Source organism: Carya illinoinensis, chromosome 3 (assembly GCF_018687715.1).
Source record: "Carya illinoinensis cultivar Pawnee chromosome 3, C.illinoinensisPawnee_v1, whole genome shotgun sequence".
Classification (NCBI taxonomy): Eukaryota; Viridiplantae; Streptophyta; class Magnoliopsida; order Fagales; family Juglandaceae; genus Carya; species Carya illinoinensis.
This window is the reverse complement of record NC_056754.1, coordinates 19352189-19377069: the sequence shown is the minus strand read 5'-3', so window position 1 is coordinate 19377069 and position 24881 is coordinate 19352189. Positions and strand designations below refer to the sequence as shown.

The 24881-nt window shown below is 34.8% G+C and overlaps 2 protein-coding genes and 1 long non-coding RNA gene across 5 annotated transcripts; 2 read left to right on the top strand and 1 right to left on the bottom strand.

The window, feature by feature from the left end:
- The first annotated feature begins 3508 nt into the window (after window positions 1-3508).
- Window positions 3509-6278, top strand: LOC122303657 (putative WEB family protein At1g65010, chloroplastic). Of its 2 annotated transcripts, none has more exons than XM_043115525.1 (2): window positions 3509-3951; window positions 4209-6278. In XM_043115525.1, the coding sequence occupies exon 2, from the start codon at window positions 4230-4232 to the stop codon at window positions 6078-6080; it is 1851 nt and encodes a 616-aa protein (XP_042971459.1). In that variant the 5' UTR covers window positions 3509-3951; window positions 4209-4229; the 3' UTR covers window positions 6081-6278. The 2 variants fall into 2 exon arrangements, with proteins under 2 accessions (XP_042971459.1, XP_042971460.1); XM_043115526.1 differs by having other exon boundaries at window positions 4085-6278.
- Window positions 6279-9832: 3554 nt separating this feature from the next.
- On the top strand, window positions 9833-13643 carry LOC122305713 (protein FAR1-RELATED SEQUENCE 6-like). 2 transcript variants are annotated; one of them, XM_043118274.1, is made up of 3 exons: window positions 9833-12225; window positions 12316-12453; window positions 12555-13643. In XM_043118274.1, exons 1-3 carry the CDS (start codon window positions 10747-10749, stop codon window positions 12582-12584), a joined length of 1647 nt encoding a protein of 548 aa, XP_042974208.1. In that variant the 5' UTR covers window positions 9833-10746; the 3' UTR covers window positions 12585-13643. The 2 variants fall into 2 exon arrangements, with proteins under 2 accessions (XP_042974208.1, XP_042974207.1); XM_043118273.1 differs by lacking the exon at window positions 12555-13643 and having other exon boundaries at window positions 12316-12504.
- Window positions 13644-14325: 682 nt separating this feature from the next.
- LOC122305623 lies at window positions 14326-15194 on the bottom strand. The gene is made up of 2 exons (XR_006241176.1): window positions 14747-15194; window positions 14326-14651 (listed from the first exon to the last, which is right to left on the bottom strand). It is a non-coding gene; the product is annotated as an uncharacterized LOC122305623 (long non-coding RNA).
- Between the last annotated feature and the right edge of the window lie 9687 nt (window positions 15195-24881).

Below are 24881 nucleotides of genomic sequence, written 5' to 3'. Positions count from 1 at the left end.
ACACACTTCTGATACCATAATAAATAATAACACTAACTATGTAGTTAGACAAAAACCTATACGATTAATGGATTCGTGAAAACTTATGGAGTTTTGACGAGGTTCCTAAAGTTAATAGAAATTTCACAATTGAATTTCTAGCGGGTTGTTACAGGTAGTCTTTTTTTATTAACTCATTGAGATTTAAGATTTGAGCTGCACTTATTTATTCATATTGTACAATAAAAACAATTATATAAATACAAAAAAAAAAAAAATCAAATAATGGCATACAAATTACAAATTGTCAAATTGTACAAACCTATAGGCTGTGGCATAGCAAATTGGCAATGGTGGGTCTTTTAACAGGAAATCACACTACAGCGGTGGTGAACATCATCTGAGTTGTCTCATGTGTTGCTACAACAATTAATACTAAAATTAATACCGATGAAATCAAAATAATAAATAGAAAACAAGAATTACCAAGTAGTCCATATCCAAGTTGATCACCACCCCCCTCCTCGTTTGTCTTCTTAAAATTTAGAACATCTGAAACATGAATTTCCTTTTCCATTGTCTAACTTTGTGTGCATATCAATGCCTCTACAGTGATAGGAGACAATGAATTACTGAAAGGATCCAATATGCTCCCTCCGGTACTAAAGGTCGACTTTAAGGCAATGGTGCTAATAGAGATGATCAAAATACAATAAATTATGTCAAGAAGGATGAGATATTTTTTTGTTGCCGCCTTCCACCATCCTAATATATCGAAATCATCATCATGTGGAAGAATATCACCTGACAAATAGTTGTCTAACTTCGACTCCGCCTCTGTATATTAACGAGTTAGTATGAGATTTTGTGAGAGGATTTTACTCCATGCCAACCTATGCTTCTTTGTTGACATGGTGTCTGGAGGAGGCGTAGGGGTAGGTGTAAGTGTAGGTGTAGTAGATGTAGTATCACCCTTAATTGTAGTAAACTCATCATACAATTTAGTCAGGGTATCGCGTATCATATCACTAATAAGATCAACCCATGGCTGATTGTATGCATGTCCCAAACTGTATACCATGCCATTAATTTTCAGATGATGATCAAGAATAAAAGCCACATATAACAAAATATTTAGTTTACTCAAATCTCCCCAATAATTGTCATATTTGACCCTCATGGTTAAGTCATCCCCGTAGATTGGAATCTCTACACATGTTGTCTAATTCTTCTTTCACCCTACATATTTGTTGACAAAAACTCATAGGATGTAGGGTATAAAGAACTAGATAACTTCAATGTAATCTCATAAAAAAGTTTGAAAAAATCAACAAAAGTAGAAACTACTTCCCAATAATCATCATTAGGCTTTCCTAATTCCCGTGCTCATAAAAGTACTTGGCATATTGAATGTCTTCATTACCCAATAATTGAAAGGCTACCTTATATTCTTGGGCCGCCTCCAATATCAAGAAGGTTGAGTTCCATCTGGTAGGAACATCGGTACAAAGACCATTCTTCTATGTTATGTTTGCATTCTTAGCAACAATATTAAATTTCTCCAATCTAGCAGGAGAAGATATCACAAATTTCATAGTCATTCTAACTCGTGCAAGCGAGTCATCAATATTTTTCAATCCCTTAGTCATAATTAAATTCAAGATATGTGTAACACATCTAACACGTAAATATTCACCACACAAGATTGTCTTATTTGCCTCTCTAAGATAAGTCTTCAAATATCTCAATGCGATATCATTAAACGATGCATTATCAACCGAAATTGTCAAAACTCATGCCAACCCCCATTCTTTTATTGTGGCCTCCAAGGCCTTTTCAATCGTCTCACTCTTATAATCAGTTATTCAATAAAACTTAATAATCTTTTTTATAAAGAATCCAATCAGAATCAACAAAATATACAGTTAAAGACATATAATTATAATTTTAGACGAAAGTCCAAGTATCGGTAGTGAGACAAACTACCAAACTCACTAATTGACACAGAATCCTGACTCGCATGGGCAGGGGTGGGGTGAATGGGACTGTGCAGCGGGGTGCGAGGCCCCAGCCCCATTGCTCGCCCTTAGTTATAATTTTGGCTTGAGTTTTTTGGAAGTCTTTTTAAGACTATAATATTATTTTTAGTTAACACATAATTGGTAGAAAGATAATATATAATAAAATTAAATAAATTAAAAAATAAAAAAGTTAAATTAATATTATTTTATAAAAATTGTATGCGAATGGAATAGGCTAACCACGACATATTAAGTAAAACTTATATTTAATTTTAACTATTCTAATGAGATTGCTATAATTTATCTTTTAGTGCTAGATGTGATGCCTCATGTTTGTGAGTACGTGTGGGCCTCAGTTCCTCGTTACCTTTGGTAATAATAACCATCCAGACTAGTTACTTCCTCGTTAATGCTTCTCACCCAGTTTGTTAGTTCTTAATGTGGCGCCCAACGTTTTCTACGAGTCACTAACCGTGGGCGGGGTACCTCGCCTTTAGGCTTAACTTGGAGACAGTAAAAGGAACCTACGCCGACTGAGCACCGATATTGTCAGAGGCGAAGTGCCCTGTATGTGATTTGCATGGCTTTCAATTGGACTCCGGCTCCGATTCTGAGCCCATTTGAAATTTATTAACCTATTTGAAATTTTAATTTGATAATATTAAACTCTTACTAATTAGATTTGAACTTTTAGATTTCAGTTTTTTTAAATGTTATTATACATTAAATATTATATAATTAATATTACATGTTATTATATATAACTGTTTATACATTAGTTGTTATTATACATTAGTGTTACATAATAGTAATAGATTGTTAATAGTATGTTGTTTATATATATTATTATTAGTCAATTTAGTTTATATATATTATAGAGTAAGCATATTATTTTATAATAATTTGTTCATAGTAGTATATTATTAAATTTAATTAACTAAATAAGTTATAATTATATAAAATATATATGATTAATATATAAAAAATATATATCTTTATAAAATATGTATAATATTAAAGTCGGAATCGGACAATTGGCATTGGTACATTTTTTAAATTTTTGGTTAAAAAAAATTTAACCAAATTGGAGCGCAGCCTGAGAAAAATTGGATTTTTAAATTTTTGTTCAGTCCTATGAGACCATTTTTCGGTCATAGTGATCCTTATCATGCCCTTTCGCATGTATCTCGCCAGCAATCTTGTCTTTCGCCTTGATAACTCGGCTGTTATTCCCAAGTATTCTTTTTATTTTTAGTTTTTAGTTTCTAGATAATTGGAAAGAGCTTGGCATTAGTTGGTCGATGTTGGAAGAGTCTGCCAAGACTTCCTCAGCCGGCTAAATGCACACCCAATCAGCAGGTCAGAAATAGAAGCCATGTTGGAAAAGAAACAATATTGGAACATTTCTATTAAAACTGCAGGCCGGCTTGGTCAGATTAATGAGATCCGGTCCAACGTCAAATTTCTCATATTTGCCGCTACGTCAAACACTCGAGCCGTAGGTTCCTTTAGTGGCAAATCCGCCAACCTTGGATTTTCCTCTCTCTCTCTCTCTCTCTCTCTGATAAAATACAAATACAAAAATACACAGTGCCTTCAAAACCAATGTCCTTTGTTTCCTTCCACTCTGCCCTATCAAACTCGCTGTTGTATATAATTCTCCTTTTCTCAACAGTTCTATAATTTATTTTTTGTTGGTTCTACTTTTCTGGTTATTTTCCCTTTCCACCCTGACTTGGATTTGCTTATTCGAGTTTCGTAAACCATTTCATGCTTTTGGCATCGAATCTGTGAACAATTATTGTTCTTTCTTTCTACATCTGTATCTTTTGTATTTCCTCAAAACAATCCTATTAGTCGTACCTTTGACAATTTGTAACAGCAGAAATTATTCGAAAGTCCTCCGTAGTGTCTCCAGCAAAAGCACCTGGAGGTTGCGAATTGACCAGAGGTATTGATATTCTATATTCTCTCTCTGTTTTTTTCCTTGATGATTTTCTCGTTGATTTGGAATATAATTTTGTGAATTATTATCAAAACGATGATTGCTTTCGACGAATCTGATTGATTATTATTTTTCTTAGATTTTCTTTAATAAACAATGGGATGGTATCAATAATCGGACCAAAAGAAAAGGCAAACCGAAATTTTAATGGATTTTGATCAGACATGAAAGATTTTTTTAATGTAAATTTTTGGTGTCAAAAGAACTGTTGAAGAGTTTGGGAGATGCAGCAGCATGGGGAGCATCTTGAGGAGGAGCTGAAGCAGAAAACAGAGAAATTGAGGGTCACCGAAAAAGAGAGGGATCGAGCACTTGATGAGCTGAAAGATGTGCAAAAGCTGGCTTTGGAGGCCAACATGAAGCTTAGTGAAACGATGTCCCCCAAGAAGGTCGCAGAGATAAAATTGGAGCTGAGTTCAGTACAGGATTCATTGTCGATTGCAAGTCAAGAACTAAAGCTCAAAGAGAAGGATATCGAGTCTCTGAAACTCGAACTGGAAAAGGCAAAAGGGTTGGAGCTCAAAATGGCAGAGAGTAACGCCTCATTGCAGAAGTTAAAAATGGAGTTGAGTACTGTCACAACCTCTGAGGCTAATGCACGAGCCTTACTGTCTGAAAGTAAGATACGAATTCAGGAATTGGAGGCGGAAATAAAGAAGGGAAAGGAATCGGATATGAAAACGTTCGATTCATTGGTGGCACAGACAAAACAGCTTGAGCAAACCAAGATTTTGCTTGAAGAGTCAAAGCTAGAGGTTGCTTCTCTTCGTGAAGAAATGAAAAAATTGGAGGGTTCATCCGGGCAGAGTGGATTTGCATCCCAAAGTTGCCCGGAGGACAACCTTGCTATGCAAAAAGCGTTGGAGAGTCTCAGGTCTGAGCTCCTATTAGCAAAAGAGCATTTGGCTCATGCCCAAGAGGGAGAGAAAATTGCTTCCTTGAAGGGAAAGACTTTTCTTGAGGAAATGGAGTTGCTTAAAAATGAACTAAAGTTGGCAACCGAGTTAGAAGGGAATGACAAGAAGGCGATGGATGATTTAGCACTGGCACTAAAAGAAGTGGCAGCAGAAGCAACACGGGAGAAGGAGAACCTCGGCGTAACCCAAGCAGAGCTAGAGTACACAAAAGAGGAGGCAGAGAATTTGAAATTGATGCTAAAGAGCAAGGAGGAGAAGTACGAAGAACTTTTGGGTCAGGCAATGAAAGAAGCCGATCAGTATAAAAATACAGCAGAGAGGTTGAGATTAGAGGCTGAAGATTCGCTCATGGCATGGAATGCGAAAGAAACCGGCTTTGTTGATTGCATCAAAAGAGCAGAAGAGGAAAGGTTTGCTGCACAAGCTGAGAGCAGCAGACTGCTTGAGTTGCTCACAGAAGAAGAGAAAAAGACCATGGCATCCAAGGAAGAAAATCAAAAGCTGCGGGATATATTTAAACAGGCTTTAAATGAAGCTAATGTTGCAAAAGAAGCTGCAGCAATTGCAAGGGATGAAAATTCCCAACTCAAGGATAGCCTGGCCGAGAAGGAGGATGCCTTGGATTTCCTTACCCGAGAGAATGAAAACCTTTCTATCAACCACGCCGCTGCTTTTGAGAACATCAAAGGGTTGAAGAGGTTGCTTTCTGAGACAGTAACAAAGGAGCTGGAAAAAGAAGAGAAGGATAAATCGACAAAAGCAGAAGATTTCAATACTCAAAACTCAGCGAATAAGGAACATATTAAAGATGGCAACCTAATGAACAGAGCTTTCAGTTTGAATCACAAGGAGCTGAAACCTCCGAATAAACACAAGGATCTGGACGGTCACCATGAAATGGATGGGGCACTTAGAGGTTCAGTATTTGGCACTTTAAATTTGCCGGATTCTACAGCCCATTTCAGCAAAAAGCCCTCGTCTGTATTCACAGATGGTGGAGAAACAGTACATCCAGGCGATTTTGATAGTCTGGATAAAACCCATTTTGAGGACTTGGACAATGATAAAAGCTCAAGAAAAAAGAGAGCATTACTACGAAGATTTGGAGATCTAATGAGGAGAAGAAATTTTCAGAGAAAGGAAACCATCATTGAATAAACCTCTTTGAGCAAACGAGTTTTTCCCCCACTTAATTTTGATTCTTCCAGTGTATGTTCATTCTAGTTTAGCTTTTTCAAACTTCCTATACAGTTCATTTTGATTATGTGAACATGCTCCCAACCATCTCTCTCGAGGCATGCGCAGTTTTACTTAGTGTGTGTGTATATATATATATTTATACCTATAGTTCTTCTATTCTTAGATCGATTTGTAAAGTTGTATAATTTAAATGATATGAATGATGTAATTTACGTATCAATTTGATAATAGAATTTCTTATATATATATATATATATATAATAGATGGAGGCTTTCAAATTTGCCAATTCATCTCATTTATTTTGCCATAGGCGTTGATTCGGCTGCCCAAAACTCAATGCTTTTTATGGGCTCAAACAGACAGATTTTTCCAATGTTTCTACAACTTTATTGCATTCTTCTAGCTCACAAAGATCCCTAAAAATTAGCATTCACAATGTCAAGCAAGTTCACAATGGAGTTTGGTACATGTAAAATGTCAACGAAATTGCATCAACAGGTTTTTACATTAGAGCTTTGCTATTCATAAGTCCTTACACCACACACCATATTTTTTTTTTTATTTTTTAAAATTTTATTTAGTTGTATTCTTCTTAAAATAATTAAATTCTTCTACTAATCATTCATATACCAAACATTTGATAAAAGAAAAAAATTAAAAAAATAACAAAAAGAGTAGTATGTAATGTATGAGGTTTATGAATAGAATTTTTGTTTATATTGTGCAATACCCAAAGTTGCATCGATTCATGTGTTTCCACACCAAAAACAAACACTTCTAGGAGCCTATATTTTATGAGTTATGCTACCCAACCCCCTACTGTTCTCCAACCTCCGCACTCCTGCCTACGTGGCATTTAATTTTATTTTTTTTAATTGAAAACGTGTCTTCAATTTCATTTCAATTCCCCCCCCCCCCCCGCGTTCTTCTTCAGTTCTTCGTTCCCCGGTTTCTGTCCTCCACCCACTCCCCAGGTCGTGGGTTTTCGCCGGCCTCACACTGGCCGCCCCGTGTGGCTCCCTCACGCCGGAACAGTGTGAGTTCATCACTCCGGCACCGTGAGTATTTTCTCATTTGGTTCACCAGATTCGTACGGCTTCGGATGAAAGGACCCATGTTTCGCACAATCCTCCGGTGGTTTGTAGCTGCTTGCTGACCCACTGTCTGTTGCCTTACAAGGGTAAGAAAATAAAGAAAATGATTTTTATTTTTCTCTTTTCGTTTCAATCTCTCCATTTCTAGAAAAACTCATTTTGTGTGTTTTTGTGTTTATGGATCTGCGATTTGATGTTTATTTGATCTGTGTTTTGTGGGGTTTTTGGGTTGTTTCTGTTGTATGAATGCCACTAAGTTTAAGTAACATTTAAATGCATTTTGATCTTCAATGTTACCTAACAACAACACGAGAATGATTGCCACGGTCGAGATGATCTCGTCCAAGGTATTTTATTGTGTGAAAGCCTTCATTTTCTACTTGGCTTATTTGTTGATTGTTGCATCAGTTGTCTAACCAGGCCTGCCAGCTTAAAAGCCATAACTTCCGTTTTGGGTTGTGTGAGAATCAATTTAGTGTAAATCCCAGTCATTCCTTAGGCATAAGAACAAGAATCTCTGCCATTTATTAGAGTAGTGAGAAGAGGAAGTTGTACAGGAGAGCCCACTTGATTAATTCTGGGTGTTGACCAGTTATGTTGCACATGAGGGGTTTTAGACAAGTAGATCACGTGTATAATAAAAGGCCTGCAATTACAACGACTCATTGCATAAACAATAATAGGCCCTTACACCAAAACTGTAATAGATAATTTCCTTGAGCCGAAAATAATTTTGACTTTTTGCAATTCATATTTTTATAGCCTCAACCTTATATGGTCATGATTAGAAAGAATGATCGAAGAGCTTACTATGAAAGAAAGGTGGTCACATTTTCTTGCTCTATTTTCAAACAAGCATACATTGTTATCTCAAATGTAGGCAAGAACTATACTTTTTCTATTTATTTATTAATTTTCTAGTTAGCATTTTCTTTTCTTTTTAAAAAGAAGCAGAGGAAGCGACCATTGCAATCCATGAGCATGATCTTAACTCTTAATCAAAAGCTCACTTGAAATTCTTTTGTAATTCTTATATGAAACTGATCGTAATTGGGTTGTAAGAGTTTAGATACACTGATTTACATCTTATAAAAGATCAAAAGAAGACTGAATTTTTTAAGTGTGTTTTGACAGCAAAAAGATGCACTGAATTTCCTAACACTAGTTCTGGCACTACTAATTAGCCTTTGAAAAATTAGTCTTCTACAACTCCAATGACTTTTGTAAAGAATGACCATAGATAAGTTCTATAATATGCTATATGCTTGACATGTGTGTGTAAATTAATATTCTTATCGCCTAAAAACTCTGTATACCAACATTCTCTCATTCGGTCTTTTCTTTTCCTTTCCTGACCATTGTTCTTTCTCATGTTTGACCATTTTGGTCTTTCAGCTACACAAAATCTCAGTACCCTTTTATTGTATTTAATTTGCAGGAGGGAATAAAGCATAAATTATTGGATAGTGTATTTGGAGCTGAATCCTATCGACCCTGTTTCCTTTGGTAAAAAATTTGGCTTTTAGGTGGTTCTTTTTAAATATCTTTTACGTGCGTTGGCTCCCTACCTTTTTTTTTTCTTCTCACCACCTATCCCTTCTAGGAGTTTCTCTCCAATTTCCTCTAAAGAATACCTGTGAGGGTAGATAGAAAAGATGTCATGAATAAATGCAACTTGGTTATAGGGAACTAGAAAAAAAGAAAAGAGGGTTGCAATAAGAAGAAAAAGCTCAAAGATTCTACACTCCCCCAATCCCACCTAACCAAGCTGCAGCATGTTTATAAATGAACACAGTGGTGAAATGGAGAATAATGATGTTTTAGATAGTGCCTTTGTTGGGTCTAATATTAGTGTACTTTTGCTTTAATCGCATCAACAGTGCACTAAATTTTCATATATTTGTTAGATTTCTTTTATCTGCTGTTCACTATATGTAATCAATCGTGTTTAACATTACATCACAATCAACCACGCAAAGTCGCGTGGGTTTACGACGAATTTATTATTTGGTTTTGCATCAAACAACCAATTTGGATTCTATATGCTTTGCATGAAGTTTCGGCTTCTTTTATATGAGTTATACCACACCAACCACCCACTGTTCACTCAACCTCCACACCTTCCATTTCGTCTACCTGGGTTAAAAATTTAGTTTTGCACTTAAAGTAGCCATTGCACTTAAACTATATGCTCTCTCAAATGTCTCCTGAAATAGCGTCATGGGCGAAGAGGAAGATGGAAGGCCACCCATGCCTTCTACATCGACTTCACCGACCCAGGTATGATAGCCACATTGGTTATTTGAAAATGATCGCAGTGTTAGATATCCACGCCTTTAAAGCATCCATGGTTTATTTGTATATTGTAGGGATATCATGGTACTGCAAATCCAAATAACCTGCCATATGGATTGCCTCTAAATACATTTCCAAATCCATATCCCTATACTTGGCAAAGCCCGATATATAAATTTTCTATATCGATTTTTAATTTTTAATTTTTTTACGTGCGTGGGTTTGAGTCATTCTAACACAGTGGTTAATTGTAGCATCTGGCAATGCCATCCTTTGGGCCAACCATGTCATACCCTCCGTCGAGTAATCTGGAGGAGTTGAGACGAGGTGAAGATACAACCCAGGTAGTTATTTTCTATAACTTTTCATGGTTTTTTCTACATATGCTATATTTTCCCTAATGAATAATAGAACAAGGAAAATACAGCATTCTAATATACCGCCATGCGGACCAAGTATGCCCTATCCAAATTGCGCAAGTGGTTCATCATCTATGCCATTTAGTGTTGAAAGTGAAAAGAATGTTGGAGGTACACTTTTAACAATATTTGTTAACATCCATTGTTAATGATAAAAATGATAATCCTAACCACTCAATCTTCCTTTTTTAGAAACTTCACCTGAGATAGAGGAAGCGCCAAATGCGGAGGGGATGTTTGAAGAGTCAGATGATAATAATAGAGTTGAGCCTCCAAAAGCTGGTATGAAATTTGGTACTGATAAAGAGGTTTTAGTCTATTACAAACGATATGCCAAACAAGAGGGTTTTGGGGTTATTATAAAGAGGATGAAGAGAGATCTAGATGGGAATGCTAAGTATGTGACGATTGCCTGTGCATGTGGCGGCAAGTACTATCCTAGCCATAGTACTTTATCAAAGCCGAGACCTACGACAAAAACGGACTGTAAGGCGAAGGTAAATGCTCGCTTTGTGAATGGGGAGTGGGTGTTGACCAGTGTAGCTCTTGTTCACAATCATTGTACTATTAGTCCAAAAAAGTCTAGATTTTTTAGATCTCACAAAAATTTGGATGAATACAGTCAGAGGATGCTCGACTTGAATGATAGAGCAGGTATTCGGTTGCACAAAAATTTTCATGCACTTGTGACTGAAGCGGGGGGGTATGAGAATTTAGATTTCTAGGAGAAAGATTGCAGAAATTTTATTGACAGAGCTAAACACTTAAGAATAGGTAAAGGAGGTGGGGAAGCACTAAATGACTATTTTAAGAGAATGAGGAAAATGAATGATGGCTTTATATCCGTTATGGATGTTGATGATGAGTTCCGAGTTCGGAATGTCTTTTGGGCTGACGCAAGAAGTCGAGCGGCATATGAATATTTTGGAGATGTGATCACATTCGATACAACATACCTCACAAATAGGTATGGTATGCCATTTGCTCCCTTTGTCGGTGTCAACTATCATGGACAGTCCATACTCTTAGGGGCATGTTTGATTTCAAGCGAGGATACAAGTACTTTTGTGTGGTTGTTTGAAGCATGGTTAGAATGTATGAATGGACGGGCACCCCAAGCTATCATAACAGACCAAGATAGGGCAATGAAAAATGCTATTGGCATTGTATTCCCGGACACAAAGCATAGATATTGTCTCTGGTATATAATGCAGAAACTACCTGAAAAATTGGGATCCCATTCAGAATACAACGGGTTGAAGTACGCCATTCAGAATGCCGTCTACGATACACAGAGTTGTGAAGAATTTGAGGAGAAGTGGGGGCAGCTAATGCATCAGTATGATGTTACTGATAATGCATGGTTGCAAGGGTTGTACACCGAGAGGTCATTTTGGGTACCAGTTTACTTGAAAGGTGTATTCTGGGCTCGTATGAGCACTACCCAACGATCTGAAAGCATGAACGCCTTCTTCGACAGATTTGTGCGTTCCGGTACGACATTAAAAGAATTTGTCGATCAATTCGACAATGCTTTGAGGAAGAAGGTTGAGACGGAGACGACAACCGATTTCCTGTCCTATAACCAAACAATCCCATGTGTATCCCCATTCAAAATTGAGAGACAGTTTCAATCACTGTACACGAATGCAAAATTTAAAGAGGTCCAAGCAGAGGTTTGGGGGATGCTTTTATGTAATCCTTCACTTGTCAGCACACAAGGTAGCATTTCTACCTTCGATGTTTTTGAAGAAATTTCCACCCCCGATGGACAGTCAAAAATTATGAAGTATAAAGTTTACTTGAATGTAGAAGAATTTGAAGTTAAATGCACTTGTGCCCTATTCGAGATGAGGGGGATTATCTGTAGACATGCATTTAAAGTTTTTCAGATGAAGTACATTCATGCTTTGCCAGAGAAATATGTGTTGGAACGATGGAGGAAAGATAAAAAGAGAAGATACACACTGGTTAAGAGTTGCTATGACGATTGTTGGGTCAATGCGGATGCACGACGATATGACCTTGTTGTTAAAATGTGTATAAGATTTGCATCACGTGTATCTCGAAATGAAGAGCATGTCAATGCATTCTTTCATTTTTTGGATGAGTTTGAGCAGAAGTTGGTAGGAGTGGAGCCGATGTCATGTTCAACAAAGGTCAGAGAAAATGTGGACGCCGACAAGGGTAAGAAGGTATTAAGTCCACTGGTTGTTCGGGGGAAAGGGAGGCCGCCAACGCGAAGAAAGGTCCCGATGGTCGAGAAGGCTACAGGAAAGAGAAAGAAGAAACAGGTATTACAATTTCCATCGTCAGTTGTGTAGATATTGAATTGCATACATATGTTATTCCTAATAGATGTTATTTCTTAATTTCCAATTTAGACTTATAGGAAAATATTTGTCGACGAATCACAAAGTGTTGACCATCCGGTGTCGGAACTTGGTACTAATGTTGACGAGGTTGTTATTCCAACCCAGCAAAGTAATGTAACACAAGTTACGATTCCAGCCAATGATGAGGTTATTTTGCATGATTTCCCCATTCTGCATTTTTATATTTTCCAATAATGTTCCATTTTTAATATATAGTATATTAATACAGACATTTTGCATATCTATAGGCTACGCCAAGCTTGCCATGTGAAAGATAGGGCATTGGATAGTCCACACGGTTTAACTACAACATTTTGATACGTTTTGGTTACTAATTTAGGGTACCTTGCAGTGCATGTGCTTCAAAAGCTAAGTATTACCACCTTGGTAAGCGGGTTTGGCATTGGATAATGCTGTATTTATTTGTTATTTAATTTTCTGTAATAATCTGATATTATATTAAATTAGTATCAGATTGGTATTGGTGTTAGATCAAATTTCAGCAGCACTTTTGGATTTATGAATGACAAAATTTCATGTTTTCTTTTAGGTCTCAGCATTCGAAAGCAGAACTTGGGGCAATAATCCCCAAGTTTTAATCTCCCTTCTGATGTTATAACATACCACATAAATTTTGGTTATAAATTTATTGTGAACAAATGCATTACTGGGTGGGTAAGAAAAGTAGATGTGTATGCTTTATGTTATTTTAATTTCTTGAAAGTGTATTTATATAATCCAAGTTATCTCTAGCACATCCAGGAACTCCCTTGGTGTTGGTAACGTTTTAATCTCGCTCTTTAACATCTTTTTGGTTGTGCACATGCAGTTTTGTATGGGGGGAGAGAATGCTCATCATCATCTTGGTCTTCTACCATTGAAATGTAGGGAATGTAACGAATATTATCTCGGCGTCCGACCCATACGGAGTGAAACATAACACACAAATGAAACAGATATTTTATTTATTGGGATTTAGAAGCTGGACTTCTCATTCCATAGTGCTTTATAATAAATTTGTTAGGAATATTTTATTTATTTAAGTTTATTATATATGTGTAGGAACTAAATAAATTAAGATATTTGCATTTAATATTTTGTTGATCTATTTGCAGATGGTACTGGTACTCGCTGCTTTTTGATCCTCATATTACTTCCTGGAATGTGTTTGTATTTTGGCTATATTTTGGAGGCTATGGCAGAGGAGTTGAAAGGAGATTCACTTTTGTAAAGGAATTTGTATATATGTGGATAAATTATTTGTAATTAGGACATGGATGTATAGGAGGCTATGGATAATATATTTGTAAATAAATTTGTATATGAAAAGTCTAATATTGCAGCAGGTAGTTCATTCATAATTGGGTCATTCCTTACAAATAAGTAGCAAGAATGTTGCATATGAACTTCACTTGACAAATATTAATACCACCTGGAGTTGATAAGCTTCTTTGAGTATAATAACAGGTTTGTTGGATTCGGTTGTATTAAAAGAGGGTTGTCCAGCTAATGCAATGCATAATGGTCGAGAAGGCTGGCAAAAATACAAATTTGGGTGAATGTAAATTTTGGTTATATATGCTACATATATAGTAGCAGGTTATGAAATTAAATTGACTTCTTTATTACTTGGAGCAAATGGGTTTCAATGTTGAGGAGTTGGCAAAAGCATTCCTTGGGTGGGCAAACCAACAAATTAAAATTTTTACACTTTTGGGTAGCGTAGAACAAAACTGGTTTATGATAACAGTGTAGTATCCTTGCCCCCACTGAATAAACAGACAGCTTTAAACCAGGCACAAATATGAGTTCAAATTATAATATGCTTGTATCTGACAAGTTCATAAATAGGCTTTTCTACTAAAAACACTCCATTTTAGTCCTTACAAAACCAAATGATATTCACAACCAAAATCTTGGCAAGTTGATTTTATCTGTCCAAAAATCTTGCCCCACCTTACTTACAAAGATGCAAAAATAATATCCACAATCATCTGTCATAATTATACACCGAGAGGATAAGATAAAGTTATTTACATCTAAAACATTTCGTGACACATCTACATTTAGAACCAAACTATTACAAGAGATACAATCCAAAATAGACACAAGAAAATACGACCAATCCTATTCTCTACTATCCTTCTCCCAAGTTCGCCCTCTTGCTTGTTAAGCATTTGCTCTCTCTCTACTAGTTTGTCCTTTTCTTTTTGAGCTTCATATTCACGCAACAATAAAGCATCCTCCATCTTCCGAAGTTCATTCTCTCTTATCTTGTTTACATTCTCATGTACCACTGATTGAAATATATCTTCCCAGATGAAGAATTGACATCTTGGTTCTAGCTGTGGACAATTCAAGAATTTCAAGCTCAATTACTAAATATTTTTGTACATGCATTCAAAAGCAATCCAATCCAAAAAAGGGAGAGGTTAATTACCGTGTAATATTTCGGACAAGCATAAAATTTCCTTCCAGGATTTTTGTGGGTGTGGGAGATCTTTAATGGCGATTTCAAATCACACCAACAACTCGGTAATTCAATTTCATCACAATTAATTACAGAGGATGATGATTGACTCGATGCCATAGCAATATCGAACGCAATGACTACTTTCAGCCAAAAAAATCAGGTTATATATAATAGCAAAAATATCATGAAGAAATCAGGTAAAATATAGACGTTGTTTTGGACAATCTCTAACATCTTCCTTCATGATTTCAAAATCAGCATTGTATGCAGTCAATGCTCAATTCAAAGCTAACAGTGTTAAAATATTAATTGTGTCTATCAATTAAACTTAGCATTTTGAAAATTGATTTAATAAGCCAACAAAAGGAAGAGAGACATCCAGGCCACCTTTAAATTAAATATTTTTCATTGACAATATACAAATGATAATGTTATGGCAGAATGATGGTGATAATCTAGTCCACTCAATATTTCGATCATTAATAAGGCTTAACGAGTTAAAAAATTCATATATGGTAAGCCATTGCAGTAACTAGCATACAATGAGATCAGTATAGCCATTGTTTTATACATCCAAGCAGAGGCATATAATTTATTAAAATACCAAATAAAACACACAGAACCATTAGCTACAACTAAACAAACATATCTGATATCAACACAGTTTTGGCAAATTTGCTAACTTTCTAATTGGCAATTATTTTACATTCAACACTTAACACAGTTCATAACAGAGAGCTTTTACAAAAACAAAATGTAATTTACAATGGATGTAAAAACCTAGTTCGACGAAGTTTGTTATTTGGAATAAAAGTAAAAAAAATGCTAATTTATTTAGAGGATACATAGAAACGATACAAAATGTAATAAATCAGCATCGTCTAAGTAAAAAAAATGCTCATTTTTCTCTTCTGCATTGTACCATAGAAACGATACAGACTTGCCAAAACTGTAATTCAGAACTTCCCAAAATTTGAAGAAAGGAAAGGGACAATGATACAGACTTGCAGTTCCCAAAATTTGGCTCTTTAACCTAATTTCTAAAGGAAAGGCCCTTAACATGTGCGACTGAGAAGTAAGTCCCATTAAAGTGTGGCTCCACAAAAACATACAGAAACACTGAGAGACAGACATTCAGCATTCAAACGTAAAACTTTAAAACCAATTGGATAAAAAAAACATACCTTTGACGACGATTTCTTCAGCTCAAGGGGGTGAGGGAGATGTGTCCAGCGGCTCCGGGATGAAACAGAGAAGGGCTGAGAGAGAGAGCGCATGGGTAAGAGAGCAAAAAAAAAAAATTCAGAATCGGAGATACACAGAATCTCTCATAGACCAGAACTGGAAAAAAAAAATTATACCTTCACTCCGAAGTGGTCCAGCGGCTCGGGGATGAAACGGAGAAGGGCTGAGAGAGAGAGCGCATGGGTAAGAGAGCAAAAAAAAAAATGCAGAAGAGGAAATACACAGAATCTCTCATAGAACAGAACTGGAAAGAAAAAATATACCTTCACTCCGAAGTGGTCCAGCGGCTCGGGGATGAAACGGAGAAGGGCTGAGAGAGAGAGCGCATGGGTGAGAGAGCAAAAACAAAAATGCAAAATCGGAGAGATACAAAGAACTGGGAAAAAAAAGTACCTTTGACGAGGATTCTAGTCCGCACGGCTCCAGGCTGAAGGAGAGACGAGCTAACTGTTCTGGTTCGACAGGGAGAAGAGCCTCGAGACAGGGAGAAGCCGTAATGGGTTTTCTAGGGTTCGGGAAACAAGGAGGTCTTCGCGTTTTGGTGAGAGAGAAGAGTGAGGGGAACAGGGGTCTGAGGCGACGGGGGAGAATGAAGGGCTTTTGGGTTTCATTTAATTCACTAAACCGAATTGGGTATGTTGAACCCAAGATTTCAAGTTTTGTGTAATTATATATTTACACATAGATTTTGATGATAACAAATGAATTTAAAGAATAAAGAAGTCTCAAGCTCAAGTTGTCTACACAATGAAGTCAAACACATCAAGGAAACAAGCATGAGCAAGAAGGGAACAAGTTCACATTAAAATTATAGAGTAATGTTGTAAATCTCTTCAAAATTCGAAATTAGGATTAACGCTCAAAATTAATATTTTATCATAAAACATTAAAATACATTTTTCACATGTGCATGAATATTTTTGAAAATTAAATTTGAAAATTTTGAAAGATGATTGATTGTTATCTTTTGCATGTGCATGCCTTGATTAAAGGGTTGAACTTTGAAAATATTAAAGATGATTGATTGTCATCTTTCACATGTGCATGTTTTATTTGAATATTTTCAAAAGTGATTGATGCTTTTTTAGACTTATACAAAAGGTAGATGATTTTGTTTGAAAAATTTGAAAAGTAAAGTGTGCTCATTTTGTCATATACAAAAAGTAAAAGATTAGTTTTGAATTGTTTGAAAAGGAAAGTGTGTTCATTTTGTCATATGCCAAAAGTAAAAGATTAGGTTTGATTTTTTTGAAAAAGTGAATGATGTTGTCTTTAACAATTGAAAAAGAAGAACATTTTATTTGAATTTTTTGAAAAAGTGAATGATGTTGTCTTTGACATGTGAATCTTTTTAAATTTGAATATGAAGTCTCATATGCCTATAAATAGATCATTTGAGAGCTTCACATTCACAACATCCAGAGCATACAACATTCATTCAAAGCTTTCATTCTCTCTTCTCTAAGCATTGAGCCTTAATCCTTATTCATTTTGAGAGATATAGTTTGTGCTGTATTGTTCTTATTTCACTCATTGAGGAGTGTTTTCTGATAACCTACCCACTATCAGTTTTTGTATCAAAAAAAGGGTGTGTATAACCCTTATACGTGTAGAAAGTATTCTATACGGGGAATAGTTGAATCACCACTTGTAAGGTGATTGCAAGTATAGAGGATGTTCTACACGGATCCTTTGTAGCGGTGTTGTTCAAAGGTGTAATAGGTTTCTATCTCCACCTGAAGGAGAATTGAATAGTAAATTTGGGAATCCTAAAGGGGTAGCTTGAGGCGAGGACGTAGGTAGTGGGGCCGAACCTCGTTAACATACTGAGTTTGCTTCTTTCTTACCCTTACTCTTTATATTTATTGTTATTTCATATTTTGTTTATATTTTATATTATATATTTGATTTATAATTGTTATTTTTTTTAATACAACTCAATTCACCCCCCTCTTGTGTTAGTCATATGGGCAACAATTGGTATCAGAGCTAAGAGCTCTATTATAAGATTAACTATCTTTTGAGTTAAGATCTTATGGCTAACATTGCAGCTTCATTTGGTGAAGGTCAATCTAGCAGTCGGCCTCCACTCTTTTGTGGAGATAATTACTCATTCTGGAAAGTTAGAATGAGAATATTTCTTCAAGCTCAAGGTAAAGAAATCTGGAAATGTATTGTAAATGGACCTTATATTCCAACAAAAGTAGTTGATGGAGTAAAGGTCAAAAAGGAAGAAGAAGAGTTTGATCGTGAAGACGATAGACTTTATACTTTAAATTTAACTGCTATGAATTTATTATATAATGTTCTTAATGGAAATGAGTTTAATAGAATAATGAATTGCGCTACGGTAAAGGAAATTTGGGATAACTTGGAAGTAACTTATGAAGGAACTTCGCAAGTCAAGGAATCAAAAATTTATATTCTTACTCATGAATATGAAATGTTTAAGATGAATGATGATGAATCAATTTCTAGTATGCACACTCGTTTTACTAACATCATAAACAGTTTGACAGCTCTTGGCAAAGTTTATTCCAAGGTGGAGATAGTAAGAAAAATTCTTAACTCTTTACCAAAACGTTGGGAATCAAAAGTTACAGCGATTCTTGAAGCTAGAGACCTCAAGAAGCTCGAAGTCAATGAACTCATCGGATCACTTATCACCCATGAGTACACATTGAAAAGAGGAGAAGAAGAAGGTAAGCCAAAGAAGAGCTTAGCACTTAAAGCTGTTCCTCATGAAAGTGAAAATGATGAAGATGAGGAAAATGAAGATAAAGATAAAGAAGTTGCGATGATAACAAGAAGAATTCAGAGGTTCTTGAAGAAAAATAAAACTCCTCCGAGGAAATCCTTCAAAAAGTTTTCCAAGAAAGATTTAGGTAAAAATGATACTTTAATTTGTTATAAATGCAATAAACCTGGTCATATCAAACCAGATTGTCTTCTGCTAAAGAAAGATCGAAACAAGGGCAAGAAAGCAATGAAAGCTACATGGGATGATGATTCAAGTAGCTCGGATAGTGAAGCAAGCAATGAAGAATTAGCAAATCTTTGTCTTATGGCTAAAGATGACATTGAGGTAACAAATCTTGATAATATTGAAGATCCTTCATATGAAGAATTGCATAATGTTTTAGAAGAGGTATATGAGGAATTTGAAAAATTGGGTATCAAGTATACTGCTTTGAAAAAGAAAAATTCTTCTTTAACAAACGAAATTGAAATTTTAAGAAAAGAAAGTATCATTTTGAAAGATGAAAATCTTGAATTGAATAAGAAGAAAACCGATTTAGAAAATATTGTTGAAAACTTTACGAATGGAAAAAAAAATTTTAAAAAACTTCTTGGTAGTCAAAGATGTCTTTTTGACAAGGCAGGTTTGGGATATATGCCAAAACAAAAATACAAACCTTATAAAAATTTCTTTGATAATCATTCTACATCAAAGACTAATATTCAAAATTCTTTTCATAAAAATAATTTTGTCAAAAAAGGATATTATTATAATCATTTAAGTTTTTCATATATGTCACAAGCTATTTGCAATTTTTGTAATAGAAATGGTCATAATTATCATACTTGTCCTATTAGAAGAAATCATACAATGACTATTAGGGCCATATGGGTACCTAAAAATCTTGTTTCTTCTAATACTAATAAATAAAGGACCCAAAGAACTTGGGTACCAAGAAAAATCATTTTAATTGTTTTTATAGGTATGCATGAAATCTTCCACAAGTAAAAATAAATGGTTTTTAGATAGTGGATGTTCAAGACATATGACCGGAGACAAGACTAAGTTCTTTGATCTTAGATCTAAAGAAGAAGGACACGTGACATTTGGAGACAACTCGAAAGGGAAGATCCTGGGAATAGGCAAAATTGGTAATTAATCTTCTCTCATAATTGAAGATGTTCTACTTGTTGAAGGTCTAAAACATAATCTTTTGAGTATAAGTCAATTATGTGATAAAGGATTTACAGTTACTTTCAAAATGGATAAGTGCATTATTTTGAATGATCATGATTGTAATATTTGTTTTATTGCTTTTAGAAACAATAATGTTTATACAATTGATTTTGAAGAAATTACCTCACAAGATGCTATTTGCTTTTCAGCTCAAAATGAAACTAGTTGGTTATGGCATAGAAGATTAGGTCATGCCAACATGGAACTTATTTCCAAACTTTCAAAAAATGATCTTGTGAGAGGTTTACCAAAAACATTTTTTCTTAAAGACAAAATTTGTGATGCATGTCAATTTGGTAAACAAACAAAAACTTCTTTTAAAACTAAGAAACATATTTCCACTATTAGACCATTGTAACTGATACACATGGATCTTTTTGGACCAAATAGAGTTGCAAGTCTAGGAGGAAAATATTATGCATTTGTTATTGTTGATGATTTCTCTAGATATACTTGGGTCATTTTTCTTGCTCATAAAGATGAGGCACATAATGCCTTTACCAAGTTATGCAAGAGAATTCAAAATGAAAAGGGCTATACTATTTCAAGTATCCGAAATGAAAGGGGAAAAGAGTTTGTTAATAAAAATATTGAAACTTTTTGTGATGAAAATGGTTTTGTGCATAATTTTTCTGCTCCTCGAACTCATCAACAAAATGGGGTAGTAGAGAGGAAAAATAGATCTCTTCAAGAGATGGCAAGAACAATGCTCAATGAGAACAACTTGCCTAATTATTTTTGGGCCGAAGCGGTAAGTACTGCATGTTATGTTATAAATAGAGTTATGCTAAGGTCTAAGTTAGATAAAACCCCCTATGAGCTTTGGAATGAGAAAAAATCCAACATTGGTTACTTTCATGTATTTGGATACAAATGTTTTATTTTGAATGACAGGGATAATTTAGGCAAGTTTGATGCAAAATCTGATGAATGTATCTTTCTCGGGTATTCTACTAATAGTAAAGCATATAGAGTATTCAATAAAAAGATTTTGACTGTACAAGAATCTATGCATGTAGTATTTGATGAATCTAATTCTCCACTCTCCAAGAAATCTATTGATGAAGAAACAGGAGGTATAAATAATACGGAAAGTCTCAATCTCAACAAAGAGAAAACAATAGAGGAAGTTCAACATGGAGCCATCAGGAAAGATCATCAAAATTTAATACAAGATGCAACCAAACAGTGGAAATTTGTGAAAGATCATCCAGTGGAACAAATTTTGGGAGAACCTTCACAAGGTGTAAGTACTCGATCATCTCTTAGAAATATTTGCAATTATACTGCTTTTCTATCTCACATTGAACCCAAAAATATTGATGACGCACTTCTTGATGAATCTTGGATTCTAGCTATGCAAGAAGACTTGAATCAATTTGAAAGAAATGATGTTTGGACACTTGTTCCTAGACCCAAAAATCATACTATTATTGGAACAAAATGGGTTTTTAGAAATAAGAAAGATGAGTCCGAAGTCATAACTAGAAATAAGGCTCGACTTATAGCCCAATGTTTTAATCAATAAGAAGGAATCGATTATGATGAGACATATGCACCAGTCGCAAGATTAGAAGCTATTCGAATGCTACTTGCATATGCTTGTTATAAAGATTTCAAACTTTTTCAAATGGATGTTAAAAGTGCTTTCTTAAATGGTTTTATAAATGAAAAGGTATATGTTGAGCAACCTCCAGGTTTTGAAAATCGTATTTCTCCAAATCATGTTTTCAAATTCACAAAAGCACTATATGGACTTAAACAAGCTCCTAGAGCTTGGTACGAGAGACTCAGTGGTTTCTTGATTGAAAAAGGTTTTTCAAGAGGAAAAATTGACACAACTCTTTTCATTAAATATGAAAATGATGATATTCTTTTGATTCAGATTTATGTTGATGATATAATTTTCGGTGCTACTAATGAAAATATGTGTCAAGTTTTTGCTAAGACTATGCAGGAAGAATTTGAGATGAGCATGATGGGAGAACTTACATTCTTTCTCGGATTGCAAATTAAGCAAGCAAAAAGTGGGACATTCATCAATCAATCAAAATATATTAAGAAATTACTGAAGAAGTTTGGGATGGAAAATGCTAAGGAAATTGGAACACCAATGAGCCCATCAACTAAACTTGATAAAGATGAATCCGGTAAGCCAGTTGACTCGAAAATATATCGAGGTATGATTGGTAGCTTATTATATTTAACAGCTAGTAGACCAGATATTATGTTTAGTGTGTGCTTATGTGCACGCTTTCAATCATCTCCAAAAGAATCACATTTAATTGCAGTTAAGCGTATTCTTAGATATCTTAGTGGTACAATTAACTTAGGATTATGGTACCCTAAGCATACATCTTTCGATCTAATTAGCTACACAGATGCAGATTATGCTGGCTGTAAAATAGATTGAAAAAGCACTAGTGGAGCATGCCATTTCTTAGGTCATGCATTAATTTCCTGGTTTAGTAAAAAACAAAATTCTGTTGCACTATCTACTGCTTAGGCAGAATATGTTGCTGCGGGTAGTTGTTGTGCTCAAGTTCTCTACATGAAACAACAACTTGAAAATTTTAAACTCAAGTATAATCACATTCCAATCAAATGTGATAATACAAGTGCTATAAATCTTTCAAAGAACCCAATACAACATTCTAGAACTAAGCATATTGAAATAAGATATCATTTTCTTCGAGATCATGTGCAGAAATGCGATATAGTACTAGAATTCACAAACACACACGATCAGTTAGCAGATATTTTCACAAAGCCTTTACCAGAAGATAGATTATGTATGATCAGAAGAGAAATAGGTATGATACATGCTATGAATATCTCTTAAAAGATAGACGAGAATCAATAAAAATAGAGATAGATTTTTTAAATACTTTTACATAAACTTGAGATTCTTAGCCTCATGTTTGAGACGCTCATTCTCTTCATACAATATCATGTCATACTTATCCATGGGAACCGGCAAGCGGAATGAAGAATCTAATAAAGATTTCAACTGTTTATTCTTCTGCCGAATGATTCCTTCCCTTATATGAGACTCTTGAACAATTCGTTGAAGTACAACAATTTGTTCTTTGAGCCTTTCAACTTCATGATTTTTGGCTTGTAGCCGCTGAGAAAAAACAACAATAGAGGAAGAGTAGCGAGTCCCAAGACTCACCAAGTCATAAATAGCATCAGAATCTGACTTATTAGTCAGATTATTATTTTCCTGCTGCAACATGGCACCAATGGCAGCTGCAGAAAGGACAGGAGGTTGAGATGCAGAATGCCTCATGGATGGATCTAGAGAAATGTTAGAAGAATGAGCCATTGAGAAAAGAATAGAAGGCTTAAAACGAGAATGTTGAAGGAATATAGATGAGTTATAGAGATGAGATGAAAACTTGATGCGGATTGGATGAACTTCGGGATTGATTTTATAGAGATAGCATAAAGAATAAGACAAGCTATCATCCAAGTCAAAGAGTAATGTATTTTTTCCCGATCGGTGAAAATGACATTTTTTAGAAACTCGGAGCCTTCAATCTCGTTTGTCAACAACATCAGACGATTTTTTCAAATCTCTAGCCGCACTTGTTGGGTCACGGACGGATGAAATTTATTTATTTATCTACAGTGTCTACTAACGCACCGTTTTCTTCAGGTCCATTTACTTGTTGCGGATCCTTTTTAATGATGCCAAAAGGGGGAGAAGTGTTAGACTAGAACATTAACATTGTTTGAATTGCTAAACTTATTATATATATTTGGAATTATATTTATACTTTTGCTTGAAAAACTAACGCACATTCTCAGGGGGAGCTTAAGTATTAATACAGGTTTCAGGTTCTATCAAGCATTTGTCATCATCAAAAAGGGGGAGATTGTTGAACCCAAGATTTCAAGTTTTGTGTAATTATATATTTACACATAGATTTTGATGATAACAAATGAATTCAAAGAATAAAGAAGTCTCAAGCTCAAGTTGTCTACACAATGAAGTCAAGCACATCAAGGAAATAAGCATGAGCAAGAAGGGAACAAGTTCACATTAAAATTATAGAGTAATGTTGTAAAGCTCTTTAAAATTCGAAATTAGGATTAATGCTCAAAATTAATATTTTATTATAAAACATTAAAATACATTTTTCACATGTGTATGAATATTTTTGAAAATTAAATTTGAAAATTTTGAAAGATGATTGATTGTCATCTTTTGCATGTGCATGCTTTGATTAAAGGGTTGAACTTTGAAAATATTAAAGATGATTGATTGTCATCTTTCACATGTGCATGTTTTATTTGAATATTTTCAAAAGTGATTGATGCTTTTTTAGACTTATACAAAAGGTAGATGATTTTGTTTAAAAAATTTGAAAAGTAAAGTGTGCTCATTTTGTCATATACAAAAAGTAAAAGATTAGGTTTGAATTGTTTGAAAAGGAAAGTATGCTCATTTTGTCATATGCCAAAAGTAAAAGATTATGTTTGATTTTTTTGAAAAAGTGAATGATGTTGTCTTTGACAATTGAAAAAGAAGAACCTTTTATTTGAATTTTTTGAAAAAGTGAATGATGTTATCTTTGACATGTGAATCTTTTTAAATTTGAATATGAAGTCTCATATGCCTATAAATAGATCATTTGAGAGCTTCACATTCACAACATCCAGAGCATACAACATTCATTCAAAGTTTTCATTCTCTCTTCTCTAAGCATTGAACCTTAATCCTTATTCATTTTGAGAGATATAGTTTGTGCTGTATTGTTCTTATTTCACTCATTGAGGAGTGTTTTCTGATAACCTACCCACTATCAGTTTTTGTATCAAAAAAAGGGTGTGTAAAACCCTTGTACGTGTAGAAAGTATTCTATACGGGGAATA

What these genes read in the sequence shown, in the direction of transcription:
- LOC122303657 (XM_043115525.1), top strand. Translation starts at nt 4,230, where the DNA reads ATGCAGCAGCATGGGGAGCATCTTGAGGAGGAGCTGAAGCAGAAAACA.
- LOC122305713 (XM_043118273.1), top strand. Translation starts at nt 10,747, where the DNA reads ATGAGGAAAATGAATGATGGCTTTATATCCGTTATGGATGTTGATGAT. An exon ending in GAAAGAGAAAGAAGAAACAG is followed by an intron (nt 12,226 to 12,315) that starts GTATTACAATTT and finishes TTTCCAATTTAG; the next exon opens with ACTTATAGGAAAATATTTGT.